This window comes from Parasteatoda tepidariorum, chromosome 4, assembly GCF_043381705.1.
Source record: "Parasteatoda tepidariorum isolate YZ-2023 chromosome 4, CAS_Ptep_4.0, whole genome shotgun sequence".
In the NCBI taxonomy this organism is placed as follows: Eukaryota; Metazoa; Arthropoda; class Arachnida; order Araneae; family Theridiidae; genus Parasteatoda; species Parasteatoda tepidariorum.
The window spans coordinates 65,229,665-65,254,785 of record NC_092207.1 but is presented as its reverse complement, the minus strand read 5'-3'; the positions used below and the strand labels follow the sequence as shown (position 1 = coordinate 65,254,785).

The 25,121-nt window shown below is 30.3% G+C and overlaps 1 protein-coding gene across 1 annotated transcript in view; it reads left to right on the top strand.

The window, feature by feature from the left end:
* LOC107452389 (zonadhesin-like) overlaps positions 1 to 25,121 on the top strand; it is a 547,551-nt gene that overhangs the window by 473,464 nt on the left and 48,966 nt on the right. Inside the window, exons 14-25 of the mRNA XM_071180366.1 lie at positions 1,965 to 2,169; positions 4,853 to 4,969; positions 5,115 to 5,231; positions 11,391 to 11,522; positions 16,853 to 17,029; positions 18,258 to 18,389; positions 19,735 to 19,914; positions 20,757 to 20,942; positions 21,330 to 21,506; positions 22,580 to 22,756; positions 23,673 to 23,867; positions 24,582 to 24,776. Coding sequence (XP_071036467.1) covers positions 1,965 to 2,169; positions 4,853 to 4,969; positions 5,115 to 5,231; positions 11,391 to 11,522; positions 16,853 to 17,029; positions 18,258 to 18,389; positions 19,735 to 19,914; positions 20,757 to 20,942; positions 21,330 to 21,506; positions 22,580 to 22,756; positions 23,673 to 23,867; positions 24,582 to 24,776 — 1,990 coding nt within the window. The remainder of the gene's footprint in view (positions 1 to 1,964; positions 2,170 to 4,852; positions 4,970 to 5,114; positions 5,232 to 11,390; positions 11,523 to 16,852; positions 17,030 to 18,257; positions 18,390 to 19,734; positions 19,915 to 20,756; positions 20,943 to 21,329; positions 21,507 to 22,579; positions 22,757 to 23,672; positions 23,868 to 24,581; positions 24,777 to 25,121) is intronic.

The following is a 25,121-nucleotide window of genomic DNA, read 5'->3' as shown; positions in this document are numbered from 1 at the left end:
ACCGACTGCTCACGCTGAGCTAACAAAATTTGGCATCAGCTCTACGTCAACTTTCCGCTGACGCTCAGATAAGGCGCTAGTTCTAAGAAACCAGGCCTTGAGCTAACAAACCAGTATTTTGTTGACGTCAGCAGGACGTTGACGTCCCGCTGACGCCCAGATAAGGCGCTTGTCCTAAGAAACCAGACCTTTAGGTTGAACTAGTTGACGCAATAAAACCCTGGTCACTTAACATTAATAAGTGAAAGCAATTAATAAACGGGTTTTCTCCCAAATAACAGTTTGAATACTATCTTATATATGGCTATATGACTGTTTTGCTTGAATATGGGGAAACAATAGTAAAATAAATTGTTATTTAACTATTTTTTTCTGAAATATTTCAAACAGTGTATTAATAGTTTGCTAGATCTAGGACGTACAGATATCACAAGATTATGATTATAAAAATATTTGAAACGATTTTTTTTACGCTAAACAATGCATAAATATCAAAAATTCTAAAAAAAAACGAGTTCTTCCTTAATTTTCTAATACATAATATAATTTAAATAATTTATTATCAGATTATTACCAAGAAATATTTAAATCATCACACTCAAATTAGCACAATGACTTCTTTTAAAAACTTATAAAATGGCAAAATTAGAATACTGGCTTGTCGATTTTGATATATTAAATATTATGAAGGTTTACCATAAATATAGTTTTAGAAACATTAAATATATACATGAATGTTAACTAAATTACGGCCTGTTCCTATATGATAACAGCTTATATTTTCTGTATATTGGTTTTGAGATAATTTATTTGGGCTATGATATACGTAGCTAAAACGTAAATACGAAAAGCAAAACCGTGACTATTAACTTCCAATGTTGGTGAAGTACTGAAATATACTCGTTTTAAACTTACTACAATTACACTGAATAGTGCTCAAATAACACAACGATAAAATTTCGATGCTTCTATGTTTAAATATTTTCATTAAAATTTTAAACACAAATATTTTTATTCACTTTTAAATGAACTGAATTTTTTTCACCGATGTAAATTTGAACTTGAAATAAAATTTATTTAGGTACAGAAAAAAATCCTAATTGTAGTCAGGAACGTTTTTCATTAAAAAAATACTTATCTTAATTTTACATTTATTATTTTCTTTCAGATAGTTAAAGCACATATATCGGAATGTATAAAGTAGTAAACATACAAAATATCTTGAAAATAAGCTTGATAAAGCAGATGGTTGCTTGATGTGTTGATTTAGTTTTACCAAATGACATCTTACAGTTATTTATTCTGAAATAATTAGAATATCATCCATGAAATTCAAAATGACCGAATTTGTGGATGCAATTTTAAAAATACATTAAAATTTTACTTACTGGGGATTATTAACTTGTAAATTTGGGAAATAATATTTATTAGCAGGATTGCATTTAGATCCAAATGATAAAAAAATAAATGCCGTGACCAATGAGCCAACTAGGTGCGTCCCCATTAGAGAAAATACTACTTTAACAAAGTAATGTGAGAAGTTGGTTGACAAAAGCGAACAAAGCAATTAGTTTGCGTTTCTAAAAACACTTGGAATAATATTTTCTAAATTTTTTGATTTTTCTGCGAATTTTCACAATTTTTTGGTACCTTTTGCCTCAAGAGCTCAAATTTTTCTTTAAATCATTAACAATCATTTCGAAAGAAAATTTTTAATTCGCAGAAGATAAAAACTCTCCTATTTAATGCATTTTACCATATCTGTGTAAAAAAAAAATATTGAAAATAAAAGTTGAGACTATTCCTCTCAGACATTTGTTTGTAAGCCATTATATTTAAAGTTAAGGTACACATTTCTTGCTTTAAAAATGTCTCTATATTTGCCAAGGCATTGTAGACAAAATGTTTTTAAACTTAATAATGCATTACGTATTCAAATATTAATTCATTTTTATATTTTATAGCTCACTATAAACGAAGAAATGAATAGATTCATTATATTGGCGTTGTTCTTGAACGTGGCGATGGCACAAGTTCCTTTTGTTTGCGATTTTGTGTGCACACCTGAGATACTAGATTCGTGCCCTGTTCTGGATTGCGGACCAAACGAATCGCCGCAGCATAAACCCGGAACGTGCGACTGCTGCAATGTATGCTTGCCCAATAAAGGTAATGTAACTTTCTATAAACTATCTTCATACATTTAAACATCGCTTTACATTTTACTCAACACTTTTTAAATGTTGCTCGGCTAGTTGTTTTACACTAGTCTGATATTGATTTTAACTGTTAATTATTTAACTTTTAATGATTTTCTTTTTAATTTTTATACACAGTTAGCTTTTATCTTTGATTTTGTATATCACTTTTTTTGGTATTCGTCAAAACACGCTTTTAAATATTGATTTGCAAACATTTTTAAACTTTAACTGAATTTTATAACATTTACGTCCCTTTTGGACAAATATATTTTAATGATTTTAATCTTAGGGTATATTTAATCTGTACTTGTTATTTTATCAATTTTGTCTTTTTACATCTTTATCCTATCTTTTATCCACAAATAATTTTATACCTTGAAATATTATGCATGTAAATGGCTTTGTACAGTCGATTTCTTTTTTTAAACATAATGTTTTAAAATTGCAATGTTTTTACAATTTTCCTTTTTACAAATTTTATATCCTTTTGGACAAGATTGTACTAATGTGTACTTTTACCTTGTGTGTAATTCTTAACTATTTTCTTTTGCCCAGCAACTAGCTCTAGCTCTCAATTCGATCCTATTGATACCTTTATTCAAGTGTAGTACCTAGAAAGTAAAAATGGGTTCGTGATGTTAGATATATTATGTTACTATAAGGGTCTGTTGGCCTGAACGCAACAACACCAAACACGACCAAAAATGTTTTAGTTTATTTTTATGAAAAATTTTTGAACGATATGCTAAATTATAAGGGTCCGTTGACCTTCTTACTGATGTAATTCAATGCTTTCGAGGCTTGTTGCCATCGTTGTTACTGTAAAATTTCTAACATTTTATTTCTATATACTTGCTGTCAAATTAAAAATAGTTGTTCCACTGTAATTGGCGAATGGGCCTATAGGCGTAGGCCGCTGTAAAATTTTCCATAAACTATCTACATATACTTTCTATATGTTACCGAAAAAATTAAGGTACATCAGATTTTTTGTTCCTTAACATGTTCCAGTAAAAAAGATTTTATGGTAAAAGCACCCTAAGTGCCAGTACTAAAGGCTGAAATCGAATTATTTCTAAGGATATAAAATATCAATTTTCGATATTTATTTTCAAAACTACTGGTGTTGATTGCGAGATCAACAATAACGATGTTATTTTGTCAGCACCAGCTATCATTGACGAGTTCAAATCAGATCAAGCAAACACCATGATTTCACATGAATCTACATCTACTGCTGTTTAAAAATTAGAGTTAATCGAAGTATTGTGACTTCTGTTATCATTTCACACCCTATCCAAGTAAAGTAACTGTACCGCCACTTCTTGTCACCGAACATCGTACTGCATTACTTTGATAGGTATTGGATGCAGCCATTTTATCGATTTCATATTCGCTTAAGATTCTCTTCGAGGAGAAAAAAATTCTAGCAAAATTGCTCTACTGTATGGTAAACAATTCTGGTTAAGGAAACTAAAATATGAATTATTTTAACCATTCATTTGGTTATTTATCCATCCATTTGGTAAGTTATCCATTCATATGGTGACAACGTTATACCGGAAATTCTATTTTTTTAAAATTACATTTCTTATTACCACACATAGAGTAAAAATGCGAAATTTTAAAATAAATTTAGCATAATAAATACTTTTTATGCCATGCCCTGAGTTATCATCAAAAAATTACCAAATTTTACAACATTTAATAAATTTCGTCACAGATTATAAGACCAAATCTAATAGTTTATTTTATTAAAATCATTATCAAGCACTTTGACAGAAATAACTGAGCGTTTTGGTGTTCCCATAGAGACGGAAACACGGTAAATTTTATCATATTCTGTAAGTTTCGTCCTTTTTTTTCTTTGGTCTATTTTTCTTTATAACAGTAAATGGTGACATTGTTATCTCTACTGTATTTCTGGAACTGTTACACATATCCGCTTTTCATTTAAGCAAATCTTATACATCTTATATATAACCTTAATAAGTGAAAGCAGTTAATAAACGGGTTTTCTCCCAAATAACAGTTTGAATACCATCTTATATATGGCTATTTGACTGTTTTACTTAAATGTGGAGAAACAACAGTTAAATAAATTGTTATTTAACTATTTTTTTATGAGAAATTTCGAACAGTGCATTATCAGTTTGCTAGATCTAGGACATACAGATGTCACAAGATTATGAATATAAAAATATTTGAAACGATTTCCTTTTATGCTAGACAATGCATAAATATCAAAAATTCTAAAAAAAACGAGTTTTTCTTCAATTTTTTATTACATAATTTAATTTAAATAATTTATTATCAGATTATTACCAAACAATATTTAAATCATTGCACTCAAATTAACACAATCACTTTTTTTAAAAACATGTAAAATGTTAAAATTAGAATACTGACTTGTCAATTTTGTTATATTAAATATTATGAAGGAGTACCATAAATATATTCTTAGAATCATTAAATATATACAAGGATGTTAACTAAAGTATGCCCTGTTTCCATATGATAATGATTTGGAAAACAGCTTATACTTTCTGTGTATTGGTTTTGAGATAATTTATTTGGTCTATGATATACGTGAAAATGTTACTGTAATGCAACAATATTAACCCTACTCTTCATTTGTGCTCTAACTGTAGGATCAGACTGTAAAGTTGACTGTAGCACTGATCAGTGCCCGCAGATAAAATGTGCTACAGGTTATGAATCATATAAACCTCCTTGTGAATGCTGTAATGAGTGCAGAAAAATTGAAAGTAATTTGCAACAAATTTTTTTTTTGTATTCAAGAATAGATTTTTGTTTTATTTACTTTCTAATATTCCTGTTTCATTAATTTTTGAATTATTATTTTTTATATTCTCTTTCTATTATTTTCCTTATTGTTTTATTATTTTCCAGGCCCTTCCTGTAATGTTAATTGTAGTACTGTAAGTTGCGCATATGTTGAATGTGATTCAGGTTATGAATCGTACACACCTCCTTGTGAATGCTGTAATAAATGCAGGAAAATTATAAGTAAATAGCAGTACTACTTTTTTATGTACAGTTCGCAAAAAAGGGGCCACTTGAGTAACTTTTTATCTAATAATCGAATCTTTACGTTCTAGGACTCAATCTTAATCAATCGAAGGGGTGGAAATATGATAATTAATTAGTGTAGACAATATTTTAAGTTACGAAATCAGATGCGTAATAGTACTTTCTCTAAATAAACACATTTTTTTGACGGATTAAAATTTTTGACACCCGAAGAATAAGTGGAAGCTGCAATATGAGAAATATGGTCCTAATAGTTCAGTCAAGAGAGCGGTCCAACATTTGGACAAATTAATAAATATTTTTTTTTGTGTATTTTGCCATATTTCGAGAAATTTTTAAGTGGAATAAAAAATTATTGCACTCAATTATGAAATTCGTTTATCCAAAGATTCCATGCAAAAAAAAAATTATAAATAACATTAAAAAATAAATTTTTGTTATTTTACTTGGTATTAGTCCAAAACAAATTTGACTTGTAAGGTATGCAAACTTTTACATTATTGTTAAAGAATGCAATTTTAAGTGGCAAAATACTAAATTTGAGCACAATTGATCGAATAGTCTTTTGGACTTCAAATAAAATATTTACTAAAAATTATTTTTTTGTATCAATTGTCTTTGGGTAAACAAATTTTTGTAATTGCGTGCAGCAACATTTCCATTTGCTTAAAATACGCAAGATATGACGAAATAGACAATAAATAAAATTTACATTAAGGGGTCCTAACCAAATCTCTCTCTTGACCAAACTAATGAGACCTTACACTCTTCCCTACGTATTGGGGGCTAGAAATCCGAATCCATCATAAAAAATTTGTTTATTCTGGGAAACTACGTTTTTGTGTCTGATTGCATAGCTTAAAAAAATCGTCGGAATTAATTAATTAGCATATTTGAAGTCACCTCCTTGCACCAATAAGATTGAGTCTGTGGCGTAACTACCACTACGAAAATTAAACATCAATTCACTGGTATATAAGACGTGCTAGCTTAATTCAATCACGAGGTACCTTTTGATAGATGAAGGTTGTCATGATCGACAACTCCGCCCCCACATTGGTGACCAGGACGTGATTTGAAGACGCAGTAACCCCCTTTTCGTGTCTGTAACGCCTACTTCGCTGGATGATCCACATTTAACAGTTGACTTGCTACTTGCGACTGCGACATAATCAACCTCCTCACGCTGTTGCTACTCAGTCTCGTCTCGATTAAACACAACGTCTGTCTGTATACACTCGACTGCTAATGGAACACAGGAGCGACTACGACTGTGAAGTTAATACACCTCTCACATTCAGCACTCAGAAACCCGGTGACCTTAATTACAGTTTTCCCGGTCTTTCACAAATGCACCAACTAGTGGTATCAGTTCATCGAATTCTATCCCTGATAAAATTCTGGTGGGGGAGTATTGTGGAGTAACTACCACTACGAAAATTAAACATCAATTCACTGTTCATCAATTTGTTTGATTAATTATTACTATTATTATTAATTATTAATTAAACTCTCCCCTATTATATTCTTGTTTTAATACTTTATCTAGTTTTATTTTCGTACTTTTCTTAATTATTAAATCAACCCTGTGATGTTAACTGTAAAGCAGTTCTTTGCACATTGATAAAATTTTCTTCGTGGTACACATCTGCAAGAACTCCTTAGAAATGTTGTAATGAGTGCAAAAACTATAAAGTAATTGTTACTATTTTCCTCTATATGATCTTTATAATTTGTGTTTTGTAGTTCAGTTGAGTATTTTTCATAACCTTTTTATTTGTCTTATTTTTTTTGCTTTTGTTTTGATATATTGTTTCTCACTGTCATGTTTCCATTGCTTGTTTTCTGAATTCTTGCTTTTTTGAAATCTTCTTTTTAAATTCTACACAAAAACTATAATTAAATAAATTATAGTTTAGAAAAACGCAAATGTTTCTTGGTGCAGAGTGTGCCAAAAAATTGACCATCCTGAATAGCTTTTGTTCCCTAACGATCAAATTTTCATGTTCAAGGACTAAACTTTATTGGCTCGAGAGGGTAGCCTCAAATATGCTAATTAATAAATGAAAGATATTTTAAGCTATTTAAAGTAACGGAATCAGACACAAAACCCCCACTTTCCTTAAATACACATACATTTTTTTCGACGAATTCCGATTTCAGACTCCAAAAATATTGAGGGAAGCCGCAATCTGGAAAATGTGGTCCCAATAGTTTGGTCAGGTGTCCAACATGGCGGATAGTGATGATGACGCATTTTTAGTTGCTTTTGAGAAACAGTGTAAAATAATCGAATTAGCTCCTCTTTTAAAGTGAAATATGAATCAACAGACGAGGGAGGAGACCAGACATGCTCTGAGTGACTTAAAATCTTCTATATATAATAATTTTTCACGAATTAAGTCTGAAAAATATATCGAAGCATGTGAAGAAACTTCGAAAGACGCTATTTCATTACCGAAGAGATCGTATAGTGATGTAGTGGTGCCATATTGTGTTGGTTCCTAAATAGAACAGTTACGGAAGAGTACTTGCTGCCCTGTTTTAATATCAGCTGAAAACTGCAGTTCTGATGAAGTCAGAAAGTTATGCAAGACTCAAATTAATCCAAGAAAAGAGAAATTAGATATTCGTTCTGTGAAAGGAGTTAGTGGAAATAGGATTTTAGTTAAATGTGCTTCTGAAGAAGATAGGAAGAAATTTATGACCAATATTGATGCCAATTCAGATTTTTGAAGCCCTCTATTCCTAAGCGTAAATATCCTTCAATGATAATTAGAAATGTGCCAAGTGACGTCACCGATTCAGATTTACAGGATGTTATTCGAGAGCAAAATCCAGAAATTGTTGTTTTGGGTGAGTTGGAACGAGTCAAAAGTTTGTTTTGTTCTGAAGCAATTTCAGTATGTGAGAAACTTGGAAATCGAGCTTCATCCTAAAATTCGGAAATAAGTTATTGATTTTGGATCTTTGAAAATAATCTGGAATTTATCCCATGCTGAAGATTTCATTGTTATAAATAGATGTTTCTCATGTCATAATCACAGATCTCTGGATTGTACAAATAAATTATCTTGCTTTTCTTTGCTCCGGGGAACATAGGAGTGTTAATTGCCCCAATCAAGAAGTTCAGGTATGTGACAATTTGCATCAGATATAATAAGAGAATTAAAAATGAAGCTAAAAAAGTGGATGTAAAACATAAGCCTTTTTTGATTAGCTGCTCGTGCCATAATTTTGCGAGAGATCAAACAGCTGCTCGAATCGGCTATGACTAAAGTTACCAATAATTGACTGAAATTTGTGCAACTGAATTTACATAAGTCAAAGAAAGTTACTCAGCAGCTTATACTAAATCTTGAATGTGATAATGTTGATGTGACTCTTATTCAAGAACCATATTGTTTTAGAGGAAATCTTTCTGGATGCGACTAGTTTTAAAGATACTTATTTGGAGAATGGATGCTAACAGTAAGTCTGAAGTTTGGTTCAGTCCTGTGACGGACTCCAGAGGTATCAAGCTAAGCGAATTTTTCAGTACGTGGCAGCTGTTTGCGATAAATGAAGCCAACCTTTTGCGCGACACAGGGTTCGAGCAACATTGATATCACTGTTGTTGGACAGGAAGTATTTGGACTTATTGAGAATTGGTTTATACCAGAGTGCGATTCCCTTTCTGATCATAGGAGGATTTCTTTTGAACTGGGAATACCTAAGACAGGCAGGTAAAAAAATGTTCTGCAAATGCAAAGCTATTTAATATTAAGAAGGCGAATTGGAAGATTTTGCATTCCCATTGCACTAATGCCGAAAATCTATTCTAGAGTCTCTGGACAACAGTACTCAACCTGATGATCTGGAATGTTGTGCTCAAGATGGGCAAAATTTAATTATCTCTACCGCTGAGAAATCAATTTTCTTAAAAATGAGTGGTCTGTACAAAGTCCCCTGGTTGACGGTAGAAATTTTCCGTATGCTAAAGCAGTTGAATGCTGCTAGAAGACACTACCAGAGAACGAATAATCCCACTCTAAGGGAGATCTACAAATAGAAGTATATTCAAATTAGAGCGAATTATAATTCGAAACTTGAGGAAAGTAAATTAAATTCTTGGAAAAACTTTCTTGCTGATATTACTGTGCAGAATGTTGGGAAGAAAATTTATACCCATGGAGGTAAAAGAAATTTTGCTAAAAGACTTGAAATTTCAGGAATGGAAACTTCCTCTGGGCGCTTTGCTTCGTCTTTTGAAAGCACTATTGATGTTATCTTAAATAAGTCTTTCCCTCCTGATTCCAAAAGTAATGATAACTTAAATCATGGGGTTTTAGGTTCAGAAGTTGAACTTGTTTATGATAATGATGATGATGTCCCTTTTTCAAGAACAGAAATTGACTGTGTTATTGACAATTTGAGCTTAAATAAGTTACCCGGCATCGGCAGAATTTCTAATGAACTGATTCAAAAGTTTCGTGAATGCTGCCTTTCTGTTCTCTTGACTATTTTCAATAACTGTTTAAAATTTGGAGTTTTTCCAAAGATTTGGAAGACAGCCAAAATTGTACTCATTCCCAAAAACAGTGAATTGTCAAGGGCGCATATCGAAAATATTCGTTGCATTAGCTTGCTCCCTTGTTTGGGAAAATGCTTAGAAAAACTTTGTATTACTAGACTTAACCATTTCTTGAATACGTCTTGCCTTTTAAGTGACGATCAGTTCGGATTCACACCTCAAAGGTCAGCCGAAGACGCCTTGTCTCGCCTTTGTGATATTGTTGAGAAGAGTAAACGCAAAAATCCTTGTCACTTTTCTTGTTTCTTTGGATATTAAGGGTGCTTTTGACAATGCATGGTGGCCTAGCATCTTACATTTGCTCGGAAGCTTAAAAGTACCTAAAAACATATTTAACCTGATTAAGAGCTTCTTGCGATGCCGATCAGCTGATCTTAGTTTGGGTAATGTCACGAAAATTGTTTTGGAAAAGGGCTGCCCTCAAGGGTCAGTAATGGGGCCTTTTGTGTGGAATATTATGATGAATGACCTTCTTAGTAATGTTTCAAAGTTCCAGAAGTGTTATAAGATAGCTTTTGCAGATGATTTATAGCCTATTATCTAGTGTAATAATTTTCACGAAACTTGTATTTTATCACAAACTATTTTTGAGTATATTTTTAATCGGACAAAACTTTATAAGCTGGAGTTTAATCCTCTGAAAACGAATGAATTTCAAGTAATACTTCTGGAGTGAAATATAATGTTCTTGGACTGATCTATAAACAGGCAATCGTTCCTCTTATATCTTATGCTTCCAGATCTTGGGGGCATCCCTTAAGGAAGAAAATTAATTGCAGGCTTCTTAGGAGAACTCAACGGAGATTTCTGCTTCGGGTCATTAAAGGATACAGGACTTAAAGTTATGAAGCAGTATTTGTTATTTCTGGTCTGCCACCTATTGATTTAGCTATTGTGAATAATCTTAAAGTTGGAGAAAACTATTTGAGTAACTGTCGTGACACCCTTGATAGGAAGCTACAAGCTTTTTTTTCCACATCCTTCATGCCTATCACGCTTGTGTCTTATTCCAGGGAAATCCTTATTGAATACAATATTATTTGTTACAAGATGGAAGTAAATTAAATTGGAAAGTTGAACTTGCCTGTGTTATTTATGAAGACGGCGTGAAAAAGTTTATTCTCCAGCATCGAATAAGAGACGAGAGTTCAGTTTTTCAAGCCGAACTGCTGTGCATTAATCTTATGGTAAATTTTCTCTCTCTCTATTGTGCATAATGTGAATCATAGAGATCTTGCTTGCTCTGATTCACTTTCTTCTCTTCAGCGTGGTGATACTTTATGCATGATTTGCTGTTTAATATTGATCGTAAAAACAATTCGTGAGCTTTTTTTTTTAATTTTATAATTTATATTATAACTAACTTTATAACTTCATGATTTTTTAATTTTATTACTAATTATCTAACTAATATTATCTATAGTTTATATTATCTCTTTATTTTATCTAACTGTTTGAGAATTATTGGTGAGAAGTGATATCTTTTATCTATTGCCATGTTCTTAGATCATCAAATGCATTGCCACATGTAAATATTATCTTTAAACTATATTTTCAAATAGCATCCCCTGGTCCAGAAGTTTGCGAAGAGATCGATTGTAACGGAGAAGAATGTAAAATAGTTGACTGCATTGCAGGTTACGTGCCTGCAAGGTCTGAGTGTGGTTGTTGCGACAAGTGTGTACCGGAAAAAAGTAATTTTTCTCATTATGCGCTACTAGGTTTTTAATTAATTAATACTTTGCATTGTGTTTTAAGAGATATAGACTGTTTGTTGCACTCTGAGATAATTTTTGAAACAAAAAAGTCATTTACAAATAATTATTTGATTGATTGAAAACTTTGTTGACTTCAAAAATATGAATGGGATAAAAAATAGTATTGCGCTATAATGCCAAATCTATTTTTACTTTTGTCGCACCAGCTCTTCTTGACACTGTGGAATCTTGTTTCATTCATGCGAATGACGATTCCCCTGTTAATGACAAGAGTTCCTCTACAGCTCTCCTTAGCGCGTGAACATTCATTTTGCCTGTATTTACCACACTTGGCCAAAAGTTTTTCCAGTTTTGTTATTTTTCATTATTATTTTTTCAGATTTATTTTTTTGCTTCCATGTCGGCTACTGCGGGTTTTATATTTCTTTTTTCTCCTTGATTTTATATTTTTATTGACAACTTAAATTTTTTTGTTTCAAATCACTTTAGATAGCATGCATTTGAAGTAACACACGGGAGTAGATCTTGGAAGTTGAATGTTTATTGACTTATCAAAACATGACTCCTAACATTCCGAAGCATTTTATACTACCTTTTTATGTGCTACGCAAAATAAACCTTAAATAAAAAATACATTCATTTACTTTTCCTGATCTTGTTATTAAATAGTGTTCCCGTCTCATTTGAAAACGATATTTTTATCATTTGGCATGATTATTCAGAGGAAGTTAATTTTTAAATCAGATTTTTTAACTTTGTTAATAATTGTCAACAAATAATTAATATTCTTAAGATCACTGCTCTCAGGCGGAATTCAGCTCATATAAATGAGAGCCATTGAACGAAATGTACCTAGAGTAATAAAGTAGCATCAATAGAGCGTGAAAATACAGTTTTAAACTACTATTAACCATATATGGCAACGTTACTTTTAAAAAGTAACGAGTAAAAGTACAAGTATTTTTAAAAAATGTAACGAGTAAAAAGTGCAACTAAAAGTACAAGTACTAAACAAAAAAAGTAACGATTTAAAAGTACATTTCTTGGAAATCGAAAATTCAAAGTAACCTAAAATTTTATTGAATAATATTCTTATGTTCCTTAATGTTTTTGAAAAATTGTTGCTAATTATTTAATTATTTTTAATTCTGTAAATTATGGACATTAATTTATTTTTAAATTCGGAAAAATATTATAATATGATTTTATAATATAATCGTATAATATAATTTCAATATCAAACTTTTTATGGATTTGCACGAAAAAGATTTTATCTATTGATTGTAATTTTTAGTTTATTATTTTTATTTATTTAAATTTCTTTTTAATTGTAATTTAAAATTAAATTAAAATTTAAAATTGTTTTACTTTATAGAAGTGCGTTTTGAAAGCATAAACAAAGCAAACACGGGGTTTCAGATAACTTTGTGATCTTTGAGCTAGTAAAAAATAATTGAATGTGCAGTATAAGTTGAAACAGAACAGTCTACAGTTTTATTTATGACAATGGCTAATGAAGTCATGCAAGAAAATCATTTTCCAAACATTTCTGCCTAACGGAATAATTAAAATTTGTAAACGAATTTTAGTATCTGCGGCTAAATTAATACCTTCGAGTTTTCAAGAGTTAAAATAGTAATTATAATAGTTTTCAATAGCACAAATAGTTCCGAAGCTCTTAGAGATTTGACTGGGCGTTGTTTGACAAGGTCGGGCATAAACATAATTTTAGTAAAAAATATACTAGGTGAAAATGTGTTTAGTAAAAAATGTATTAAGACAAAAATGTATTAAGACAAAAATGTATTAAGACAAAAATGTATTAAGACAAAAATGTATTATTAGTGAGTTCAAAAAGAAAATTGAAAAACGTAATAACAAAATCCAACATTTTTTATTTAAAATGCATTAATTAAATGCATAAAAATCGAAAATGAGTGAAAATAACTTGCTAATTAATATTTTTATTCATTTTGCAAAAGAATTGCATTTCGAAAGTGGTGTCACTGAGTCTGCTGCGAGAATTTCAAAGAACGTGCTTAGCCACACTGAATAAGCGCTCCACGGGAGCACTAGAAGGTACTGCAGTATTATATTGCCCATATAATTTTCTTACGACTGGATATCGATTCAAAATTGGTATGCTTTCCATTAATTAAAAAAAATCCGTTAATTAATCAATAAATTAAAAAAAACATAAGCATTTTTTTTAATATTTTTTTTTTAGAAAGCTTACCGAGTTTTAGAAAAAAGTAACGACTTCATTCGACATTTCCGTTGCAAATACTTGTACTTTTTCCCTAAAAAAGTAACGAAAGTACAAGTAAAAGTACTAAATTTAAAAAGTAACGAAGTACAAGTAAAAGTACTAAAATTAAAAAGTTACGAAGTACAAGTAAAAGTACGTACTTTTTATTTGTACCGGCGGCACAAGTAACGAAAGTAAAAGTACTGCCATATATGCTATTTACTATCATTCATGACAGTCTTACTCATTTTTACCAGCTTTATATTTTTTGAAGCCATTGATGTTTCTTATTAAAAACAAATAATATTGTTCACACTAATTCAATTTCTCTCTTTCATTTTGAATTTTTTTTAGCCATCATAAAATTTTTTAAAGCTAATGACTTTTTAATCTAGAACAATTTATCTTATTCAAGTTTATTTAAATGTAGAATCTTTTTATAAGTTAACATATTGATGTCTTTCTTTTAACTGACCTTCCTCAAATGTGACATCTGCAGAACCAAATGAATGTCCCAATGATTGACAACTATCCAGCGATACCACTAAACTGTAAAGAAGGTTACGAGTTGGTAACACTGAAATGTGCTTGCTATCCAGTGTGGCAGAAAAAAGATACTGTCTGTAAATTATATGAAAACTATCTAATTCACACTATATTTTCTTTATATTTCTTGTATATTAAGGAAAAATTATGCATTTATTTTTGGCCATGGAATCTTAAGTGATCCATTATGTTTTGTTGGAGAAACAACGAGGCTCATTTATAAATAAAGGAACTAATTTAACAATTGAAATTTTGAAGATCAGAATAGTCTCGATACCTTGAGCTTCGATGACTCAAAAAGCCTTGTTAGGTCAAAAAATATTTTTCCCGTTATCATTATATATCCTTCTAATGTCAATTTGAATTCCTATCTCAAAAACTTGGTATGTTGAATTTTTTGCGAAAAAGAAAATGAATTTTTTTCGAAAAAATCTCAATGCTAATTTATTATAAACCAATTCTTTTCTATTAAATGCATAATTATATAATGAGAGTAGAACAGCTCACCCAAATCTGAGTTTACAATTATCCGTACTCTAGTCCAAAGCCTTGTAATATTGAGTATAACCTAGAAGACAAGGGAAATACTGGAACAAACTCGATTTCGTGGAAATTTTTTTGAGTTGAACTAACCCGAATTTGCATTACGTAAAGAGGATAACCGAGAAAACCACCCATGGCTAGTCTTACGACTCAGTGATTTTAACCCGTGATCCGTAAACTACCGATATATTTTTAAGTATATCTGAAGCAGAGTTCATATCAATCTGCAACAACATTGAACTAAACCTGGGTCTCCTCAATGGGAGGTGAAAACTCCATTCCTTAACCACCGCACTCAAACCGGTAAGTGCAAAAAAAGGTCACAGCCGTTGATTGTGAAAGATAAAATACTAGTACTTATGGCGTCTTTACTTTTTACCGTAAAATCCAATTTTACCACAAAACAATTTACTATTTCATGAAAATTGCAAAAAAAAAAAATATTCTTTGTTTTCTTTATATTTAATACTGGTAGGGAAAATACTAGAATGAGCAATAACCTCTCTGCAATACTACCATCCAAGCAAATTAAATAAAAAAATTATAATGTGTGATGTAATAAACTCTGTTAGACATAGTTGTATAGCAAAATGATTTTACATGTGCAATTTTAGTGTAAGAGAGGCATGTCAGATATAAAAATAAATTTTAAAAAAATTTTAAAAATAAAAATCAGTCTTAAAATCTCTCTCTAAGAACAAGAATATATATGTATATAACAGTTAATTGTAATATTTGACATTGCAATATTCTCAATAGTCACTAAAACGTTCAAGAATAAAAGGGAAATTTTTTTTTGCCATTTCCTCAGCAGCGCAACGAAATAATGCTCAAGTTTTCTTCCCCGCAATATGTAAAATTGATGTACTAAAAAAAAACTGTTTAATTTATCACTGTTTTGAAACAAATTTAAAATATTTTCAGTTCAATTTAAATCTGAGATTGTAAATAAGTTCAAGCAAATATTTCTGCATGAAGGAGCAGAACATTACAGTTTCATATTGGGAATACAAATTAGTTCGGTTCGTTTTTTTGTGGTCAAAAATGCCTTTATTTCAGAACAAAATGAATGAACAGATTAATCAAAGTATTGTCTATCGCTAGCTACTACTTTTTCCCACCTCTCAGGCATTTTTCGAATTCCACCTCGAAAAAATGTCTCGTCTTTTGAGGCGATCCAAGTTAGTGATTTATGCGAAAGAAGGGAACTGCTGACCTGCAAAATCATGCTGCATCCGTCGGAACAACCAGTAATCAGAAGGAGCAATGTCCAGAGAATACAGCAGGAGCGGTGAAATATCCCACTTGAGCGTTTCCAAATAGTTTTTACGACTTTTGAGACATCAGGCTGACCGTTATTATACAGAAGAATAACTTTGTCATGTCTTTGCTCGTATTCCAACCTTTTTTCTCGTAATGCACTGCTCAAATGATTCAATTGTAGCCTATACCAATCGCCCGTAATGGAATCACCAGTTTGTAGCAGCTCATAGTATACAAAACTATTCACCACTTACCATTCTTTATTCCCCATTAACCATTCTTGAAACGTTGAAACCATTTCCTACATGATTTATCAGTTGGAGAATTGTCAACATAAACTTCATGAAGCATTCGATGCGCTTCAGCTGCACTTTTCTTCCAATTAAAGCAGAAACAAATGGGGCTTCATTACCACAAAATTTGACATATTCAACAAAGTAAAAAACAAGGTTTTTGTATGAATCTCAAAGCGATATAAACTGAATATTATTGACAGATGTTTAACCTCTCTGAAACCAGCTGTCACTATATAACATTCATAACAGCAGAGCCATTTTTTAAAAACGGACCGAACTAATTTGTGCACCCAATAAATAATTTTTTAGCTTCATTTTGTCATCATAAACATCTTCTAAAATAACCCTAAAATAATTACTCTTCTTTTGTTACAATTGATTCTTAAAACCTATTTTCTCAATACTACCAGATACTTGCAGTAAAAACGAAGTTTATACTGAATGCGGGTCTGCATGTCCCATAACTTGTGCCAACTTGGGAAAAGATCAAGCCTGCACTGCACAATGTGTCACAGGTTGCTTCTGTCAAAAAGGATTAGTTAGAAATGATCAGGGTGAATGTGTTGACCCAAATCAGTGTCCAAAACGTAAGAAAATTTTGATATTTGAAATTTATGAATTAATTCAGTGTAACATTTTATTTTTATAATAGTGTAAAGAGTTAATTATATCTTTGTGAGCACTGAAAACGTTTGAATTTGCAACATGCTTGTGGACAGAGTAATGATATTGACCATGACTTATTTGTAAGTTCCAAAAATCNATATATATATATATATATATATAGATAGATAATGAACAAAAAACAGATGTAGCTTCTTTCTTTTAACTAAGAGTGTTTTGTATATATTTTGTTTTTAGAAAATAAAGGTAAAGTATCAGACAGAAACTATAAAAGTAGTTCTTTTTCCAGTGATTTATTTTATTTGGTAAAAATCAATACCCCTACTGCTTCCAGGCTCATATGAAATAAACAAAAAGATTAACCATAGTGAAAAAATTGCTTTCGCATCCGGGCAATCCGGTCGAAATATATTTGTGTCTTAGGCTATGTCAATATGTACCTTGGTGTAGCAATATTTTTGTGCATAAACTTTAAAAACCTTAGCGGATATTTATGAATTTTTACTTTTAGAAAGATAAGTTTAATTTCCAAATATTGAATTAAAATGAATTGTCTGTAGGTTTATTTTTTCAACAAACATCGTTTTTTGCAACTTTAAATGGACAACAGTTCACATAATTAATTTATATTTGATATGCTATGATTAAGTATTTCATTATAGCTGAAATCATTTTAATGTGATTTAAATCTGTGGTTGTGTTTTGGCTAAGGAGAAAATTTCCATAAAAAAGCAGAAAAATGAAACTTAGATTAACCACCCTAAAACACTGCACTTAAAACGCTTTTGTACTGAAAACTTCGCAACCATGGATTATTCAGGACAAAATAACGGTATTTAAGTTGACTTTACTTCTGACCGTAATATCTCATTTTTACCACAAAATTTTATGGAACAAATAAAGTGGTATACCAAAATTATGGTATAAAATACATTTACCGTAATTTAATCAGAAATATTTTACTTTGTATTTGTGCAGTATTTGTGTTAAATGATGTATATTAATTGCTATCCCTTTACGAAAAAATTAAACGAATTGTAGGAACTTTGTACAGTTATACATTATCATTCAGGTTTAAATGTGCTTGATCTAATATCTCATTTAATTAAACATTAACTTTAACATGTAAAATGTATGTTGAATATGTATTATAATTTAACTTTCATAATATGTCTAAATTTATTTACATAGAAAACAGAGGTTCAGAAATGTGCCAAACCATTGATTGCAAAGGAAGACCATGTCCAAAAATTTTCTGCGCTGATAATTACAAGCTAGTAAAGACTGAGTGTGGTTGCTGCGATAAGTGTGAACCATTAAAAAGTAATTATCCTTATCAGTACGCTATGAAGTTGTGATGGTATTAATACTATCGGTTACATTCCAAACGACGTTTTTATGCTGCATGAAATGTTTTAAACTAAATGGTGCTGCCATCTAGTGTGGCAGAAACTAGACGTCCAAATTAACATGACCAACGGTATCTCACCCATTGTGGTGGTCCTGAAAGAGTGAATACCACCTCTGGAGAACGCACTAGGTCTGCTCATCGGCAAGACCGATTGTGCAGCTCATTGGAAATAAAAAAAATGCTTAAAAGGAAATAATATTATTCCCGCTAACTCAAATATTTCCATCTTTTCATAAATTAATGCAGTCTTGTATTATAGGAGACAGGATTAATTAGAAATGAGAACGGTGAATTTGTAAACCTTAATCAATGCGCAAAATGAAGAATATTTTCCATTTTATAAATTTATAAATTAATTTAGTGTAGCAACTTATTTTTATATTAGTGTAAGAGTAAACTATCTCTGTTTAAGCACGGGAAATGGTTGAATTTGTTTCACGCATATTGAGACAGAAATGATATAAGCAATCTGTTGGATATACTTCTACAATTATGATGAACTTTATGGTTATATCTTCAAACTTTAAAAAATAAATATATAAAATAAAGAAAATAAGAAAACAGTTTTTTTTTTGTTTCAAGTTTTGCATAGTTCGTTGAAAAAAAAGATACGATAACCAAAAAAAAAAAAATAGTAATAACTCAAAGTAGTTTTGTTGTCAGTGGTTAACTTTTTTTGCTGAAAATAAATACCAGTACCGCGTCCAGGTTCATATGAAATGATTATAACATTACATCACATTAGATTAATAGTAGTAAAAAAAATAACTGTTTCCGAATCCAGACAAGTGGGAAAAAGCAGAATCGACACCACACTAAACGTGCGTGTGTCTGTGAGACAATGTTGATATGTGCATTATTGTAGGACTGTTGGAGTATATAAACTTTAAGAATTTAAAGCATATTTATAAATTTTTATTTCAAAAGGGATATGTTTAGTGTTCCTACATTAAATTAAATTAAATTGACAGTGAGTTTACTCTTTCAGCAAACACCTTAATTTGTAACTTTCAATAGAATTTAATTCAGAAAATTAATTTCTATTTGATACGCCATTTTTAAATATTATATCTTAAAATTCTTTTCATGTTATTTAAATCTGTGGTTGTGCTTATAGTTTGGAGAATATTTCTGCATGAAAAAGCAGAAAATCTAAATTTAGATTGCATTTAGCTTCATTTTGCCGTTTTTGATATCCTCTAAAATAATATATTAGTTCTGTAATGTTACACTGATTCTCTAAACTTATTTTCTCAGCACCATCTTGTGGTAAACATGAAGTTTATGATTATTGCGGCTCCGCATGTCCAAAAACTTGTGCCAACTTAGGAAAAGATCAAGTTTGTACTTTCCAATGCGTCAAGGGTTGTTTTTGTGAAGAAGGATTGGTTAGAAATGACAAGGGCGAATGTGTACAGCCAAAAAAATGTCCAAAACGTAAGACAGTTTTAAAGTTTTGAAATTTAAAATTTATTGTTGAATCTTATTATTACTGTAGTTTGCGAGTTAATTATCATTGTGTACTCAAACATTATGAGATAATCTTATTTGTGTTGTAGTTAGTTTCTATGTAATATTGGAAAAAGATGTAATTCGTTTCTTTGCAAACGGCGCAGAAGATGAAATAATATGTGTGTCAGTTGTAAGACAAACATTTGTAAGACATTATTAAAAATTGTGATAAACATTCTGGAACTAAACTGAAACTTTAAAAAAAACACACATAAGAAATAGTAAACATAAAACAAATAAAAATAGTAATAATAAAAAATGTAACATAATAAAAACGTAACTTAATAAAAAACATAACATAATAAGAAACGTAACATAAAAAAAACACTTAATCAATTCTGAATACATTTGTTTTTAATTTGAAAATTCTGTATATTTTTCACGAAAAACTAAGCAATCGGAAAATAACTATAAATATTGAACTACATATTTAAAATTTTCAAATAGTTTAAAACATTTGTTTAATTTTCAACCATTAAATTGAATGTCTGAGATTTACTTTTTCAACAAACATTTTAGTTTGTAACTTTCAATGGCAACTAATTCAGAAAATTAATGTATGTTTGATTCGCTATGGTTGAAAGTTTAATTTTGATATCCTTTGAATGCTATTTAAATCTGTAAGTGTGTTTAGGCTTAGGAAAATATTTCGGCATAAAAAAGCAGAATATCAAAATTTATATTATATTTTGCCGTTTTTAATATTCTCTTAAGTAATATACTATTTCTTTTTTTGTTATATTATTTCTCTAAACTTGTTTTTTCAGCACCATCAAAGACTTGTGGTAAACACGAAGTTTATACTAAATGCGGCTCTGCATGTCCCCTAACTTGTGCCAACTTAGGAAAAGATCAAGCCTGCACTGCACAGTGTGTCGAAGGTTGTTTCTGTCAAGAAGGATTAGTTAGAAATGACTACGGTCAATGTGTACACCCAAATCAGTGTGCAAAACGTAAGAAACCTTTGATAAATTGAAATCCATAAATTAATTTAGTGTAGTTACTAATTTTAATTGTAGTGTGGAAGTAAACTTTCTTTATATGCAAAATTTCTTGAAAAAAAGATGATTTTTTCTGTAGATCTGCGTACGTGAATTCAAAAAACTAATTTATATTTAATGCACCGTGTTTAAATGTCTGTTTTTAGTTGTGAACATTTTCGATGTTATTTAAATCTGTGATAGTGTTTTGGTTCAGTATACTATATCCTTACAAAAGTGCAGAAAACAGAAATTTAATTTATATTTATAGTCATTTTGCAATTTTTAATATTTTCTAAAGTAATATATTATTTTTTTTGTTATATTGATACTTTAAACTTGTCTTCACATCACCTTCAGATACCTGCGGTAAAAACGAAGTTTATTCTGAATGCGGCTCTACTTGTCCCCAAACTTGTGCCAACTTAGGAAATAATGAGGTCTGCACTTCACAATGTGTCAAGGGTTGTTTCTGTCGTGAAGGATTAATTAGAAATGACGAGGGTGTATGTGTACAACCAAATCAATGTCCAAAACGTAAGAAAATATTGATTGTTTGAAATATGTAAAGTGATTTTTTACAGTAACAAATTTTTATTCTAGTCACAGTCGTATCGGTTGGTCGGGGTGCCTTAATCGGTTTAGCCTTTTACCTCTTCATCATTAGATGAAGATCGTTGAGTTGGAAACCTTCTGGTCCTTGTTGCCTAAAAATAAGTGTAGGAATTAGTAAAGTGTGCAAGATTTAACTATCTTTATGCAAACTCGGAAAACACTGGAGCATACCATTGACCATGAATAAGTGTAAGAAAGATTACGAGTTGGTAAAACCAAAAGGTGGTTGTTGTCCACTGGCCCTGACAAAATTACTATTTTATGAAAACTAGAAAAAAATCGAATTCATTCTTTGTTTGCTTTATATTTAATATTAGTAGGTAAAATCTTAATGTGTGGAAGTATCTCTCTGCAATCCTACCATTAAAGAAAATCAAATAAAAAATGTATAATGTGAGGCCCTAAATTCTGTTAGGCATAGTTTACAGCAAATTGACTTCAAATGTTCATTTTAAGTGTAAGAGAGGCATGAAAGATCAAAAATTAAATTTAAAAAAAAATTTGAATTAAAAAGTGTCTTAAAAGGTTTCTCAATAAGCAAGATTATATATTTATATATAAGTTAATTGTGATATTTGACATTGCAATATTCTCAATGGTCAATAAAACGTACAAGAATAAAAAGGAGAAAATGTTTTGCAATTTTTTTTTCAATAGCGCAACGAAATAATACACAAGTTTTCGTCCCCACGATATGTAAATTTGATGTACTAAAACAAGAGAAAAAAACTAAAAAATTCATTTTGAAATCAAAAATTCCATTTAATTTATCACTGTTTTTAAACAAATGAAAAATATTTTCAGTTTTATTTAAATCTGAGACTGTAATTAAGTTCAAACAAATATTTTTGTACAAAAGAGCAGAAAATTACAGGTTCATAGATAATTTTTCAGCTTTATTTTTTCATTATAAGCATCCTCTAAAATAATTTTGAAAAAATTACTCTACTTTTGTTATAATTGATTCCTAAAACCTATTTTCTCAATACTACCAGATACTTGCAGTAAAAACGAAGTTTATACTGAATGCGGGTCTGCATGTCCCATAACTTGTGCCAACTTGGGAAAAGATCAAGCCTGCACTGCACAATGTGTCACAGGTTGCTTCTGTCAAAAAGGATTAGTTAGAAATGATCAGGGTGAATGTGTTGACCCAAATCAGTGTCCAAAACGTAAGAAAATTTTGATATTTGAAATTTATGAATTAATTCAGTGTAACATTTTATTTTTATAATAGTGTAAAGAGTTAATTATATCTTTGTGAGCACTGAAAACGTTTGAATTTGCAACATGCTTGTGGACAGAGTAATGATATTGACCATGACTTATTTGTAAGTTCCAAAAATCTGTTGGATATTACTAACAATTGTGATAAATTTTTTGGATATTACTTCAAACGTAATTGCATATTATAGGAAATAATAAAGCAAATATAGTTTTTCTTGCTTTTATAAAGTAAGTTTTGTATATTTTGTTTTTAAAAAAAAGATACCAATAACCGAAAAATACTCCAAAAGTTGTTCAGTTGCCAGTGATTAACTTTTTTTTCATAAAAATCAATACCAGTACTGCTTCTAGGTTTATATGAAATAAACAAAAAGATTTACCATTGTCAAAAAACCTGTTTTCGAATCCAGGCAAATAGGAAAACGCAGAATCGCCAAAGCATTAAACGTTGTGTGCTGTAACAATGTATACATTATTGTGGGACTATTGAAGTACATAAACTTTAAAAAAACTTAGAAAAAATTAAGAATTTTTATTTTTAAAAAGATATACTTATTTTTCAAACCTAAATTGAATTGATTGTAGATTTACTCTTTCAACAAACTCCATTTTTTCGTATCTTTCAATGGACACAAATTCAGAAAATTAATTTATGTTCGATACGACATTTTTATGTGTTAGATCTTTTTTAAGTCGTTTGAATGTTATTTAAATCTATGATTGTGTTTATGCTTAAGGAAATATTTCTGTATAAAAGATAAAAATTGAAATTCAGATTATATTTAGCTTCATTTTGAAATTTTTGATATCCTCTAAATTAATGTAATAATTCTCTTTTGCTACTTTGATTCTCTAAACTAGCTTTCTCAGCACCTTCAGAAACGTGCGGTAAAAACGAAGTTTACAGTGAATGTGGCTCTACATGTCCCAAAACTTGTGCCAATTTAGGAAAAAATCAAGTCTGCTCTTTTCTATGCGTCAAGGGTTGTTTTTGTCAAGAAGGATTAGTTAGAAATGACAAGGGTGAATGTGTACACCCAAATCAGTGTCCAAAACGTAAGAAACCTTTGATAATTTGAAATTCATAAATTAATTTAGTGTAGCAACTAAATTTTATTGTAGTGAGCCCGAGTAAACTATTTTTATATACAGAAATTTCTTCGAAAAAAAAAATATTTTTGTTGCCGGCAGTCGTAATTATGTAATATATGTGTCAGTTGTAAATGGTAAACTTCAGTTAGATATTATTAACAAATATGATCAGCTTTCTGGATCTATACTGAAACTTTAAGAAAAATGAAAGAAAATACACAAACAAATGTCTACGTTGCTTTGATTTAGTTCTGTTTATTTTTGATTAAAAATATAAGCTATAGGAAAGCGCCTATAAATGTAGAACAACGTATTTATGTATTTCAAACTGTTTAAAAGATATATTTGTTTTTCAGCCACTGAATTTAGCGTCGGAGATTTACTTTTTTCAATGATATTTTTGTTTTGTGATGATTTGTTTACATGAATTCTGAAAATTAATTATCTTTAACGCATCATGTTAAAATGTCAGGTTATAATTGTGAACATTTTTAATGCTATTTAAATCAGTAATTGAGCTTAGGTTTTGTGTATTATAGCTCTATAAAGGAGCAGAAATCTGAAATTTAATTTATATTTATCTTCATTTCGATATTTTTCGTCATTTCGATATCTTCATTTAATATCCTCTAGAATAATATAATATTTCTCTTTTGTTACTTTGATTTTCTAAACTAGGTTTCTCAGCACCTTCAGAAACGTGCGGTAAAAACGAAGTTTATTATGAATGCGGCTCTGCATGTCCCCTAACTTGTGCCAACTTGGGAAAAGATCAAGGCTGCACTGAACAATGTGTCAAGGGCTGCTTCTGTCGTGATGGATTAATTAGAAATGACGAGGGTGTATGTGTACACCCAAATCAATGTCCGAAACGTAAGAAAATAATGATTTTTTTAGATATATAAAGTAATTTTTTACAGTAATTAATTTTTATTCTAGTCACAGTCGCAGTCGTATCGGTTGGCCGAGGTGCCTAAGTTCGGTTTGGCCTTTTACCTCTGCATCATAAGGTGAGGATCGTTGAGGTGGAAACCTGCAGGTTCTTGTTGCCTAAAAATAAGTGTAGGAATTAATACAACGTGCAAGATTTAACGAACTTTACGGAAACTCGAAAAATTTTTAATTTAATGCATTTTTTGGCAACAGTAATGAAACTGAGCATGTGTTAGTTGTAAGTATCAAGTATTTTTGTAGTTGCTATTAACTTTCTGGAAATAA